At 37.2% G+C, this 14,246-nt stretch overlaps 3 protein-coding genes across 3 annotated transcripts in view; 1 reads left to right on the top strand and 2 right to left on the bottom strand.

The window, feature by feature from the left end:
• The window catches only part of srbd1 (S1 RNA binding domain 1), a 52,589-nt gene extending 51,912 nt beyond the window's left edge, over positions 1-677 (bottom strand). Inside the window, exons 1-2 of the mRNA XM_069144361.1 lie at positions 609-677; positions 55-119 (exon numbers count right to left, since the gene is read on the bottom strand). Coding sequence (XP_069000462.1) covers positions 55-119; positions 609-650 — 107 coding nt within the window. The 5' untranslated portion in view covers positions 651-677. The remainder of the gene's footprint in view (positions 1-54; positions 120-608) is intronic.
• A 1,765-nt stretch (positions 678-2,442) lies between these two features.
• cd74b (CD74 molecule, major histocompatibility complex, class II invariant chain b) lies at positions 2,443-7,328 on the top strand. The gene is made up of 8 exons (XM_069144362.1): positions 2,443-2,543; positions 2,637-2,740; positions 4,191-4,360; positions 4,902-4,966; positions 5,384-5,414; positions 5,634-5,846; positions 6,406-6,451; positions 6,641-7,328. The coding sequence occupies exons 2-7, from the start codon at positions 2,655-2,657 to the stop codon at positions 6,444-6,446; spliced, it is 606 nt and encodes a 201-aa protein (XP_069000463.1). The 5' UTR covers positions 2,443-2,543; positions 2,637-2,654; the 3' UTR covers positions 6,447-6,451; positions 6,641-7,328.
• LOC138195185 (SLC35A4 upstream open reading frame protein-like) lies at positions 6,909-10,875 on the bottom strand. Its single transcript, XM_069144363.1, has 3 exons — positions 10,809-10,875; positions 9,869-9,967; positions 6,909-9,784 (listed from the first exon to the last, which is right to left on the bottom strand). Exons 1-3 carry the CDS (start codon positions 10,821-10,823, stop codon positions 9,587-9,589), a joined length of 312 nt encoding a protein of 103 aa, XP_069000464.1. The 5' UTR covers positions 10,824-10,875; the 3' UTR covers positions 6,909-9,586.
• Positions 10,876-14,246: the final 3,371 nt, after the last annotated feature.

The following is a 14,246-nucleotide window of genomic DNA, read 5'->3' as shown; positions in this document are numbered from 1 at the left end:
CAAATGACAGAACATGCCATGAATGAATGAATGAATGAATGAATGTACACTTACAGGTCGGAGTCCACATCTTTGTACTGTACAACGTTGACAGTTGCAGCTCGGGGTCTTCGCATCATCTGTCGGGAAAGGTGGTTAGCGAGCTACCGCTTCTTCCAGGCTATTAAAATCACATTGTTCAGCAAACATGAACTATCTCGAGAAAGTTAATAGTGACGTTGAGAGTTTACCGTTAAATCCCAGCGGTTCAGCAAGCTAAATGTAGTTAGATAGATAGATAGATAGATAGATAGATAGATAGATACTTTATTAATCCCCAAGGGGACATTTTCTAATTTGTATTTTTTTTTAAATATTCTTTTTAGTTACCCAGCCCAATTCAGCTAAACGAAGAGGAAGAATATTTAACATTTGCTCATTTACCGTTGCAGACATCAACTTGGAAACGCTCGGCAGCTATCATAACACAAGGGAGGTTAGCTAGCCGTTTCAAATTTGGCGCTTCACGATGACGCAGGCAACGTTAGCAGGCTAAATGGCACTGACGCGGCATAGTCAGTTATGGCAATATTTTCCCCCAGGCTAAAAAAAAAAGCGTAAAGTCGTACCTTAACGCCACTGGAAATGCTCGAGTTATTGGTTGAACTCATATTTACTGCAGCTTGAGTGACAGCTTCTTTTTCTTCTTCTGGGTTTTTCCGCCATGCAACGGAAGGGATTCAACCAATCGCCTGCTTTCTTTTCTTCTTCTGGGGTTCGAGCAGACTAAATGCTTTATTGAGCATTGCTGCCCCCTACAGGTTGGGATTATATTGCAGTTCGGAATGATTCTTACGGGTGTAATTCTGTGACAGAACTGGATTCAACAGGCTTTTCAACAACATACAGCCTTCATTTTCTTCCATATAACAATTGTACCTATTCACTGAGTATGTGTTTCACACTTTGTTGTTTTCAAAAAGTTCAAGACAGTCTATGTTTGCCCTTCCTTGCCAAGTCCAGTGCCAGCCTGTAGTGTTCCATGCTGGGTTCATGTTGTCCTCTTGTTCACTTTATTGTGGAATTTATAGTGGGGGAAAAAAAAATCTGATTGGCCAAATGTCCCTACATACTTGATGATCCATTTGTGTGCCTCCTCTCTCTCTAAATAGCATTGACTTAGATTTAGACTTAGACTTTATTAATCCCATAGTGGGGAAATTTAGTCATCACAGCAGCATAGAAAGACACAAAACGTTGCACACAATATGAACAAATTTACAAATACGTATACATAAAATGAGATAGATAAAAATAATTATTTTAGAAAAAAATAAAAGCAATGAACAAATACACACACACACACTTTACACTATTTTATATAGTGAAACAGTGACACCCCTTCTATTGCTTTTCCATTCTTTCCATCACACAGATGTTACTATCATAGGCCATGAAAGGGCTTCTGTTATTCATTTCATTATTAAAATGGTCAAAGAGCGCCATCATAAGTTCTCTGATGTAGTTCTGTCAAACATCTGGCTTATTGTTGGCATTTGTTCACTCGTGTTTACATGTTAGATGGTCTCTAAATGAACAACAAAATAATGGTAAAAGTTGTGTTTCTCTTTTTTTTGATGATGTCACAATGTATCATGGAGATATTAAAAGAATTGACTGCTGGACTTGCTGTTACTCATATATCCCAATGGATGTAACCAATGACAACATCCAACAGAGCAAGAACGTCTTCCTCTTCATGTTTATTAGCAGATTGCAAACAAACATACAAAGTGCATACTACCACTGTATCAGAGGGGGTATGTTTATGTCATTAAATGAACGGAATGTTGATCGCGTAAAGAAAAAAGAAAAATAGCAAACAAGCCAAATTAAATGTATATAGTATAATGGCCCTGCGGTGTAAAATACAGCATTTGACAAAACACAACAACAAAAACGAAAACAACAAAGTGGTCCTCGCCTCAACCTGTTCTCAGCATCATAATAACTTGATAACTTGATAACTGTCTAACTGCTGGACTCTGTTGAGGGTTGTGAAACCTAAAAACTAAGATTAAGTCTTTGATTTGAGAATTCATAAGTAAACCAGGAAACATGATGCAATGATTGAGATTTCAGTTCAATGCATTTCAACCAAGAAGTTATGGCAGTACTCTATTCTATTAATACTAGCTAAATACTACTGGACAACAATGAATACCAGATCACCGATACTATTTCATTATTCATTTTTCATTAATTACAGATATTTTGGACAATGTGAAGCTTTATAGAGGGAATACAAATGTTTCAGCTGTTTGAAGATTGCGAGACAGTTCCATGCTCTTTCCCTGGTAACAGATGATGAGTCATCATAAGCAACCAATCAGAAACTCAGTTTGAAAAAAATACAGCCAGAGCTCACTCTGGTTGTTCAGGTTGTGAGCGGGTTTTCCCTACCAGCTACTTTCAGTTCCTCCTGCCATACATAAAAAAGGTAAAACTTCTGCGAAGTCAGTCCGTGATTTTGTGAAACAGCTTGAAGCCAGATCTGATAGAAGGTATTGTAACTGTTTCATTGTGCATTTCCTGCCAGCAGGTTAATATTTTCTCTGTGTAAAGAATTTGTGATTGTGTTACCTGTGTGTTTCCAGGTTTCTGTCTGTGTGAAGATGTCTGTATCAGATGCCCCAACCCAGCCTTTAATTGGAGCTCCCCGCCAGCAAACAGCTGTCAATGTAGGAGAACCACAGCAGGGGTAAGGCTTGTGGGTCGACTTATTTTTATGTCTTTATGGGATACAAAATCAAAAGCTGGATCAGTGTTTTACATTCAAAAAGCTGGTCCCCATAGAGTTAACCATACAGGCCTACTGAACAAACAGTTTTAGGGACTTCTTTAATGTGTGTGGTTATTGTTTAAAATCCTCACAAACATGTGTGTGTGTGTGTAACTAATGTTGTGGGAACATAAATCTGTTTACACAAAGATTTTCACAGCCTTTTTGGTGCCAAAAAAAAAATCCCCATAATGTAAATCATTATGTGTAAGTTTGTTTTGAGTTTTGGCAAGTTGTGGTTAGAATAAGGAAATAAATGTAGCGTATGTCAGTGTAATGTGATAGTGAGTTTTTATTTCTCAGATGTAGTTGTTAATATTGTCTAAACCATTTCTGAAATTGAACAGAATTATAGTTTAATTTGTGAGACCAAGCCATAACAGAGATTGTTCATGCTGTGACCCATTTACTCCAAAGCATCTGTACTTTAATGTACAGGTAACTTTTTTGTAAATCCCAGTGCTGTGTTTCCAGTTTTTGAATGTATATTTTCTACCTTCCAAACAGCAATTGGTTGCCATTTATCTCCATTAAAATTGATCAGCACACTCTTGAGTTTGTTAATGTGAAATATCACACTGAGCAGGAAGTAATGTGGCAGTCAGCCTTTAAAATTTTTTTTGCCACAACACAACAGTGAACCTATGAAGTCAGTCGAGTCCTGTCGTGTTGTTCCGCATTCATATGACACTTTGCTTGTACGTTAAAACTGAGAAAAGTGATGGCAAGTTTTTGGAGTCTGGTAATTGATTTTCATTTTATAAAAAAAAATAATAATAAATAAAAAAAGACTGAAAAAAAACAACAGACTTCAAAAAAAAAATTGTAGAGTAATGCAAAGTGTGGAGTCGTAGTTAAGGAAATTACAAACACACAATTATGGTCCTTTGAAAGAGTTTTGTTTTGTTTTAATGATTAAACACCACTTTATAAGCACGTTAAAAATAAAGACTGCATTTAATGAGTTCCGTATTAGAATGGTTATGTCAATTATTTAAGATTAAAATGGAATTTCAGACAGGACCAGTCATTTAAATTCATGGGAATTTCCAAAGCAAGCCCAGAAGAAAGTTTAGAAAGGCTACAAGGAAATTCCTGAACGATCAGTCTGGTGTCTGCTTGACAACAGATGATGTCATTATTAAATAGGATATGGTACATACCATGGACATGGTTCCTGTTTCACAGAATTTCCCGAAAAGTATGTCTCTGACCCTTCTGTCTACTTCCACTCGTCATCCCTTTTCGCGCACCAAAAGATTCAGTCCCTATGGCCTCTTAGTGTCAGATATCAGTCATTAATGTTTTAATCTGACAATCATTAATCCATCCCCTCACCTCCTCCCTTCTGTCTCTGCTTGTCTTACAGTACTCGCTCCTCCCGGGCCTATAAGGTGGCAGGTCTGGTCTTGTTGGCCAGCGTGCTGATCGTGGGTCAAGCGATGACCGTGTACTTCCTCTACAGCCAGAAGAGCGACATCAAATCCCTGGAAGAGCAGAGCAACAACATGAAGACGCAGCTGACGAAGGGACGATCCAGTAAGGAAGCCAAATTCAGTTCACTTTAGGAGGGATGTACTCTAGCCTGCACGGGTTTAACAGAATGTCATGTGCTGCAGAAGACAGAGAAGCTTTGAAAAAAGAAGATGTCAGCAAAATCCCTTTTAACTTTTAATATCACTTAGATTTATGATAAATCAGTGCTGAGGAGACATAAAGCAAACTGAAAAAAATATTTTCTATATCCAATCAGACAATTGAGCCATATGTGGCTCTCACAGTAATCTGATGGCACTTCCCATAAATTGCATCTGGGGGAGGATAAAATAGTGAAAATTATTTGAACGTATAGAAATACCTAAAACTTTTGTCCTCGTCCAAAACAAATCACGTATCTTCTAAAGATAGACAGAATCACAGGTCAGGACATGTCAACTGAAACCAAATTTTACTGGCCTGTACTTTAGCTTTAAATTCAGACTAGATTTATATTTATCTCTGCTGGTTTTTAACTCTAATTTGTTCTTTTTTTCTAAATTGTAATCACACACACACACACACTGTTTCTCTTTGTCTTTAGTGTCTGTGCCCATGCAGATGCACATGAACGCCATGCCTGCGCTGATGGAGACCTTTGTGGACGAGGTAAAAAAAAAAGTCCAACAGTGGATCTTTGATGCTTATATAAATATTTACATTTCAAGATAAATCAGTTTTTTGTTTTTTTTTACAAATGTATTTACATAACACATAATAAACATGTTTGATAAAGGGCCCTTAAATTTGTTCAGGGCTCTCTGATGGACCGTAGGTGTTTCTCTATTACAATCTTTTCTTGTCAGCCAATAAATATGAGACAAAAAAAACCTATGATCGGATATATCAGCCAAACCATTTTATGTCAGACTGTAGTTACAGTAGGGGTGAAGTCATGTTCTTTGAATTTAATTATATGATAAAACAAATAAATACAGCTTTAATGAATCCTGTCATATTCTTGCAAAACAAAGTGTTTTTTAAAATCTTTTTCTCAGTTGTCTGTTTTAACTGTTTGTGTTGCAGGACACCTCCAACAAAGACGCAGGAATGCCTGGTATGTTTTGTACACAGCAGGCTGTATTTACTGTGTATACTGTTTACATTCAGATTACTGCATTAGAAAACAATTCAATTTGTGATTACGATTACATGTCTTCCTTTTCTGCCCTCGTACGTTACCTCAAACTTCATCAGTCTTTTCTGACATTACTCTTCTCCAATTTTCTGTAAAACTTGGAAACGATTTAACTAATGATCTCGTCTCTTCTTGCAGCCCCTCCTCAGTTGACCAAGTGCCAGCTGGAGGCTGCTGGTGCCGGGGGCGAGAAGGGGCCAGGCTACGTCCCTAGCTGTGACCAGCAGGGCATGTACCAGGCCGAGCAGTGCTACGTACAGTTCTGCTGGTGTGTTCACCCAGTCACCGGGCAACGGCTCCCCAAATCCACTCGTCAAGGACCAGCCGGTTGCAGGGCTACTCTCTTCACTGGTGAGACAAGATAACTGGATATGAAGTCAGACTGAGAATAGAAAAAAAGGAATCATTTTTAAATGAGTCTTTCTCTGATGAATTCATGTTCTTAGTTATTGTGTGTAGTGCTTTAAATCCAAAACCGTCACTTGAGTCAAGTTTTATTGGAGCCATCGGTTAATCTTTCCTTCTTTTAACGATTTTTTTTTTCACCTTTACTTTCCATACTGCGCGGTATTCACGGATTCTACAATGTTTTAATGTTATTATCGCTACCATATAGGGTAATTTTGCAGTCCTGCTTTTTTTTTTTAGTTAGCAGGATATCTCATACTTTCAAAGAAAATTTGGGTGGCAAATAAAATGTCCCTTGTGATGCAGATCTGAGAGATTTTGTTTACAAAATTATCATTGTGAGATGTTTGATGGTTCATAAATGTACAAAGAAATTCTAATGTAATTTCAAAATTACACTGATATTATTCGTATTATTATTATTAATAATAAACTGATAATTATTGTTTAACTCTTGAGTCAAGCTTCAGTGTCAGTGACAGTCAATTATTAATTTTTGCAGGTGGCCTGACTAAAATGCTGGCCATGTCCGATGATGCCTAAAACTGGTGAGTAAACAAATCGCATGGTGTCCCTCTGCCTCGTTATTTGAAAACAAGTATGAGCAGTATTTTGTGTGTGATATGCTTTAATACGTCGGGTATTTAAATAATTTTGGAAAGGAACATTTACCTTTTAATATGAAACTAAAATATGATTAATTAACTGCGTCTTTTTAATACTGTTTTCTATTTCAGGAAACCAAATGTGATTGGATCTCCTCCAGAAACCAACATCGGTTCATCTTCATATGACGCTTTACAACTTTGCCAACTTATAATTACCTTCATATTTTCGGTAGTTAATAAGATAATCATGTTCAATATACTGCAGCTTATTTACCAAATGATAACCTGTGATCTGCTTATTGTCATCTTACTCATTTATTCTAACTTCTCTGCAGGGAATATTATACAACCAGCAGGGCCTTTTGACATTGATTAGTTTTTGATAACGATTAAGGACTTTTAATTTTTTTTTGTGTATTTAAATGATGTTTTATAAAAATTTTGCTGCCTGCCAATTTGCCAAGAACTCATTTTCTATATCAGGACGTTTGTGAAGGAGTTAACAAACAGCAGCATGAATCAAGCGACCATTCAATGGAGACTGGAAAGAGGGCAATTATCAAATAATATACCGTGAGGAGTAGATTTTTGTAAACATGCAGATGAAAACAAATCTGTCCTCTTCCTTGAAAATAATTTAAGAAAAAAATCTGAGTAACAGCTTGGTCATTTAATGTTTACGTATTTGGTTAAAGTTCAAACGATAAAAGTGTTAAAGTATTGACACACATTTGGAAACAATCAGGATACTTGAGACATATATAAATATCATTTCCCCCAATTTATTTTAACAACCCAAATAAACCTATTAAAGACCGTTTTGGTGTTTTTCTTTCATGATGACATCACAGTGGAATTTCAAACTGTTAACTTGAACATTTCTGCATTGACGTGCAAGAGCAACAATACATGATGATGAACCTAGACAGTGAAATAAATCAACTGACCCGTCTAAAATCTCTATTCCAAAAAGGTTTTGACTTTAAAAAAAAAAAACAACACATGCAGAAACATAATAATGGACAGGAAATTACAAAGCTAAGGGCATGCAATACAGGGACACAATGATTGTCAATAGGCACAAGATGGGTTCCTGTTACCAAACATACAGTACACATTTTCCTGATACATCTTCCAGTTAAAGTAAAAACAAACATAAGCACAACCTCAAACAACTTGACGTGTTTCTTCTTTATGGCTTATTTGTCTTATACTCGTTTCAGGCCGAACTCTATACATAATCATTGTGAGTTCAGTTCACTGACAGCGATAGCAGTATGTGTAGGACAAGTATAGTTGCTATAATGTGAAAATCATCTTAGTGCAGTTTACCAAATCATTCCTTATTGAAGAATGTTTTTTTTTTTTAAATACTGTGCTTCGAACGCCACAGAAACTAGCTTTAATTTTCTGAAATCACTGTATGCTTTATTGTTACTTTTATGTATTTTAGAAAACTTTTGGGTTTAAATTAGACTTACTGTGAAATTTATAAATGTATTTCATTATCATAGGTAGTTAGAATTTAAACTAATTCATTCGGTTGTTTTTCTATCCTTCTATGCATTAGTTTTTACACCAGTCCAACAGCAGCAACATTATTTATAGACACAAAATTCATCCATTTTATGATCAAAAACATATCCTTTAAAAAAACAAAAGTAAACAAAAACCCATTAGTACGTACAACTCAACACATAAAGCAATAACCACATTTTAAATAAGCACTCTTGTTTTCTTTGACAGGTTTTGATATATCTGGTACGAAAAAAAAACCTAAAAAACCTTTGATCGCAGCAAACCAAAGTAACAACTTTAAATCCCTAAAATTCATACAAGTGCAATAGATCAGCTACTCTCCAGCATATGAAATAAAGACAGCCAAATCTCATGAGGAAAAGGCTATTGCACTAATGGCATGAGATGATAATATCAAGTCCAGACCAGAGTAGGCACTCTCAATATATATTTTACATAAAACACTTTAACACACATTTCCTGTTTTGTTAAATCTACATCTTTCAATACAAATTTTGCTCTGGCGTACATTTTCATCTGTCCTGTTCCCTCAACCTTACAGACTCAAGTCTGAATCTCTATCAGCATTGAATGGCGGAATACATACAAATACGACATTTCCTTATTTTTGGATTGAGTATGTAATTTTTTGGAGGTCTCTGACAAATCTACGAACTTCTACAGCGATTAGGACGACAATCTGAGAGTTAGATGGAGAGGTTCTGTACCTGCAGAGACGCATAACTCTACACAACCGACTTTGCTTTGACACCTGCAAACATGTGAAAACTAACAAGAACCATGGTGGCTTTAGACGGTTTTACACAGAGAAGCACCGCGAGTTGTGAAGTGACGCAATTTTTTCCCCTTAAGCAAAAAAAAGTGCAAATTAGTTATGGCTGCTATACTCGATTTCTGACCACTAGAGGGCAGACAATTTCAAAGAAGACAAGAAAATATTCCTATAATTTGAACACCTAAGGTATCGGACAGCTTTTTTTGTTTGAACTTTCCAAAAAAAAGATGTGGGTGTGTTCCCCTCGAGAAAAACTCGTACAGAAAGGCTAACAGAGCCGGCACAAATATGTGAATACTGGTTGGTCTCTCGCTGTCAAATCAACATAAGGCACATATTTTTGCTTCTCGACAAGACAGGGTTTGGTTCAGAAATCAATTAAAAGCAGCTATTCGGATGTATAATGGCAGTAGTTTGTCTAACTTTTAGTCACTGAGAACGTACAAATGAAATGTTTCTCTGTGTTTGATTAAATTACAATCCTTTCCACACTCAATATACTACAAAATGCATTTCTCCATACTCTCGTGCACGAGTCCAACCGACTTAGAAATGTGAAGACGAAAATGCCGATTGTTTGCATTTTCTATACGCCTAGCGTCCTATCGTGCAATTCTCTCATCCCTGTTGAAATATTGACTTCGAAAGAGTTTTTAAGTATTGAAAATCGTATTATTTACCATACGCGTCTGTGGCAGCATCCTCTGCTTGCGGATGTCCTAGCCCATTTATAGTCTTCTTAATTTTCCACCTCTCCTCTTTTATTTCTGTCCTCCTCTCAGGCTGCGCATGTAGTCTTTGACGGCGTTTTCAACGTTGGGAACAGCGTAATTTTGAGCAGCGTACATTCCTGTACACGCTCCGACGGCGACACCCAGCAACGCTGAAGAGCGTAGCCTGGCGACAACGTACCCAGCAAGAAAACCTTTCAAGAAAGGAGAAGCCAGAAAACTGCCTCCCTGGAAAGCAGAAGAGAGATTAGAGCTGGCGCTTGTCACCGGGTCACCTGGACATGTACAAACGAACGCCTGTGTGAGCCTTACTGCAGGAACCCCGGCCTGAATCTCATCTTCCATTCGTCTCTGAATGTCCTCCAGCTGGTCCTTCAGCTCCACCAGGTCCTTCAGCTGCTCCAGAGGATTCTACACACACACAGATGGTAAAAAAAAAATGGTCAATGTTAGAAATGGTCAAACACTGTTACTCATATTATCAAAAAATAATTAGAGAACATTCATGAAAACTACATGCGCTTGCAAATTTTTTTTTTTTTTATAATTACAGCATTGTTGACAGTTCACAACTTGTAATGAATGGATTATTTACAATAACAGACCGGTTAAATTACCTAAGTTTACCTAAATTTAAAAATGGTTGCAAATTATTGATCATATATAAGAAAAGTAGCATCTAACTCCCAGTTTCCCATCTCACAGAACAATAACATGCTCAGCACAGGTCCGAGGCTTATTCAAACTTCCATTTATTTATTAATATTGTAGCTGCTGAAGATTGTCCAATTTTTTTTTAATTTTAATTAATCTAATCTCATTAGGAAACAACTTAAAAGAAGAAAATAAAAAGTTGTAACGAGGTTAGCTCGCTAGTAAATCCGTTAGCCTTCGGGTTAGCAGCTCGCAAACACTTTTGGTTCTTTCGGTTACTTTAGCAGCTCGCTAATGTTTGACGTGTTGACAAGCACCGCGACTTTTATTTTTAAAACACCGCAAATAAATCTGACGGTAAGTTTATATTGCGTGTAATGAAGATAATTGAGCCAATAATCTGACAGCTGGGTTGAAGCTAAATGAGCTAACAGTGAAGCTATCGAAAACTAGAATGCTACGTTGGGCTAGCCTACACGAGCTAACAGCAACAGCTGAACGCTGATATTAACCAAGTGATGTTAAAGTTAAAAAAAAAAATTAACGCTTGTCTACAATAAAAAGGTTCGTTTAATGATTTAGAAAGTTTAGGACCAACCTTGTCATTTGCCATAGTTCCACTACGTTGATGTGTCTCTTCTTCTTCTTCTTCTTCTTCTTCTTTCGGTGACGTTGCAGAAAACGCACCTTACTGCCCTCTATCGGTGACTCGCGGACCTTCAGCCCGGTAAGTAACGGAGACGACGACAGTGGATACTTTCCAAGCGATATTGCTCACAGTACAAAATAACCTTATTGTATGTGACCATACTGTTTCAGGGTTGTGGTAATTGGACAGCCTTCATAAAACGGTTTAGCCAGCAGACAGTTGATATTCACATAATGGGTCAATTATTAGGGCCCGAGCACCGATGGTGCTCGATGGTGCCCGAGCACCGATCGATGGTGCCCGAGCACCGACCGATGGTGCGAAAGCCCTGTTGTTCGTCAAGGGATTATTATTAATTATTATTAATATTATTAATATTATTCTCCATAAACAGCTGCATTTTTGGAGGCTTTATCATGTTTAAAAACTCTTGAAAGTTGGTACACTTTCTTGGTTGTTTGTATATAATATATATAGATATACATATCTATATATATACTGTATATACTGTGCATTTTATATTTAATATTTTTTACTGCTATTTTATTGATTTTTATTATTCTATTATCTTATTGCTTCTGTATGCTGCTGTAGCGGAAAAAAAAAATTCCCCTTGGGGATTAATAAAGTAACTACCTAACCTACCTAACCTAACCTAACCTACACGCTTCTCTCCTGGTGAAAAATGTCGTATTTTAGTGGAGATGCGAGTGGGCGTGGCCAAATGGCTCGCTAGCGCCCCCTAAAGAGATGCCCCGGCGGCTACATTTACCTACGTGCACGAAATTCGGTGGACATGTGTATCACACCGAGACGTACAAAAAAGTTCCACTGCACCATTAAGTCAACTCAACAGGAATTCTGCCATTTAGAATTTTATTATATTGTATGATTTAATTTTTTTTTTTTTTTTTTAAAAGTAATGTCAGGAACGAGGCTCATACCCTCTAAATAATGATTGTGAGGCAATAGTGCTAACCACTGTACCACCAATCTTATGAAGAATTTGTATTGTGACACATGTTTTGTTCACTGCAACCTATAACTCCACCATCCACAAATATTCGTTCAAGCTAGTATATAGGATAGCCAGGGCGATGCGGCTAAGTTTGATGTTTCGCCGTGACACAGGAAGTTGATGTTTAAGGTCAAACGATGCTCCAAATCTCATGAAACATGCTTCAGGCACCAACTTTCATGAGTTTTTGAAGATGTTTAAGCCGCCAAAAAAAGGCAATTTTTTTTTAAAGAAGAATAAGGAACGAGATCGATAAAAAAAATTAAACTACAAGCGGGAATATGCGGACCTTGGCGTGCTGCACGTCGGGGAGCCGGCAAACCCGACCCGCTGGATCCCCAACGTGCAGAGTGCGAGGGCCCGCATATCACTGCTTGCAGTTTTCATTCTAACTGTCTTTTATTTGTATTTTTTTACATCTCCTCTCATATTGAAGCCCCTTTAGCTCCAAGTTAATTTTTAATTTATGCAAAGTTGCCACAAACACCCACATTTTTATATTTTTTGTGGTTTTCTTACCGTACAGCCTAATAAAGTCCACCCAATGCCACATCTAGATATTGATGCATCCTTAAGAGGCATTTCTTCTCAAACATTAAAATCTACAAAGTATTTTGCAAAACTCCTTATTAAGAGAGGAAGCTGCCATGAATCAGTCTAATTAACTTGGGTTTCTTTTGTACAGTCCCACCGCACAGATGATGAGACAAAGAGGAAAAGTTGGAGTGAAGATCACAGAAGCAATGAGATACGCATTAATCCGTGCTGTTAAGTTTGCACTGTTTTGTAATCATCACTGCATCTCATAGTCCTGACAAGGAATAAAGATTGTGAATAAAAAGACAAGCATTTTTCCCACAGAAATATGATGACACAATCTGAGTGATTACATGGACTGAACTGTGTTCGAGTTACTTTTCAACTCACCAGCCTGGATGATTGGTCACAAGTGTGATTTGCAGAGGCTGTGAAAGTGAGAGTGAATGGCGGGGCCTTGTGTCACAGGAGGCGAGAAAGAGATGGAGAGAGGAAGTATTAAAGACTTAATCGGGAACATGAGTTATTCCCATCTGATAGAGATGAAAGAGACAGAATGGGTAGAACTGCAAGAGGGAACATCATGTAAAGGTCTCCCTCTTTGGATTAATTTAAAAAGATTAATCTTAGCACAACAGAAAGGATTTTTAGACACCACTTGGTGGTTTTCTTTTGTAACTCAAAGTATTTAATCCTCACGCTCGGCAGGACAGAGAGTCCATTAACCTTTCCTTCTTCAGGGTTATCACAGGACCCACCTGATATGGACCACAGTATTTAACAGGCTGTACAAGATGGAGTAAAACAGTCCACAGGAGTTTTGCATGAGATGAAACACTGGTCACACTCTCCCCTGGACTGAGAGCTGGAAAGCCCAATGGAGGTAAGGTGTCTCTGATACTCAGTGCTGTTGATGGTTTAGGGGAGTGTTATTGATTTTGGCTGAGGGATATTTGGCTGACTAATCTTTGGACACCTCTGTAAAGGAAAGGTCATGAAAGCTTGTGCATTCATTACAGTGATGTGCTTTGGGGGAATGTGCATTCATGTTCCATAAATGTCAGGGACAGACGATGGATTATAGGTTTGGATTGTTAGTTTGATTTAAGACGTAGGATAAATATCTGTTGGACATGTCAGAAGATGCAGGATGCTTGAAGTGAAATGGGACATCATCATAAAATTGTTTATATTTAATGAATAACAAAACAACAAATAACTTAAACTATTATTGCTTTGTGACTAAAGCTTCATCTATTATTCAAAAAGCAGAGCTGAATTTTTACTCTTACATAATGAAAGCGGTTTGTTTTTATGTCTCAAACACTAATTGCAGGGGTTATAGATGTAGCTATCATAATTCAAAGGATGGGAAAAGAAAGCCCTGTGCACAATGGTTTCATGACATAAAAGCCTTCAACTTTTTTGCAGTAGGCTTGAAGAAATAAGTCAAAATTTACTTTATAATTAATACACTGTCTATTTTCTTAGTCTTTCCTTTATGAGCTGAAAAACAGAAGACATGTTTACCTGAGCATTTACTGAAAATAAGAGAAGCAAGTGCTTTTTAATAAGTAATTTGGAGTACATTATAAGCTTTCGTGATAAGCACATGAATACTTTCAGCAGCTTTATAGTATAGTAGCATAATTCGTTAGATATACTGCCACTACGTAAAACACTCAACTAGTATGTTGACTGAGCCGTCCATATGTTCCTCAAATGTATCTAAACTGCCGTGCTGTCATTAGAATACCCTTTGCAACAGGAGTTGTTTTTTAAATGTGTACTTTATATTTTCAGCCTCTTATTAAACAGGTTTCCAGCTTTTT

This window comes from Embiotoca jacksoni, unplaced genomic scaffold (genome assembly GCF_022577435.1).
Source record: "Embiotoca jacksoni isolate LCO1_2020_lvr unplaced genomic scaffold, fEmbJac1.0.p SCAF_12, whole genome shotgun sequence".
NCBI classification, from domain to species: Eukaryota; Metazoa; Chordata; class Actinopteri; family Embiotocidae; genus Embiotoca; species Embiotoca jacksoni.
The sequence above is the reverse complement of the archived record's forward strand: the minus strand, read 5'-3'. Positions and strand labels throughout refer to the sequence as shown.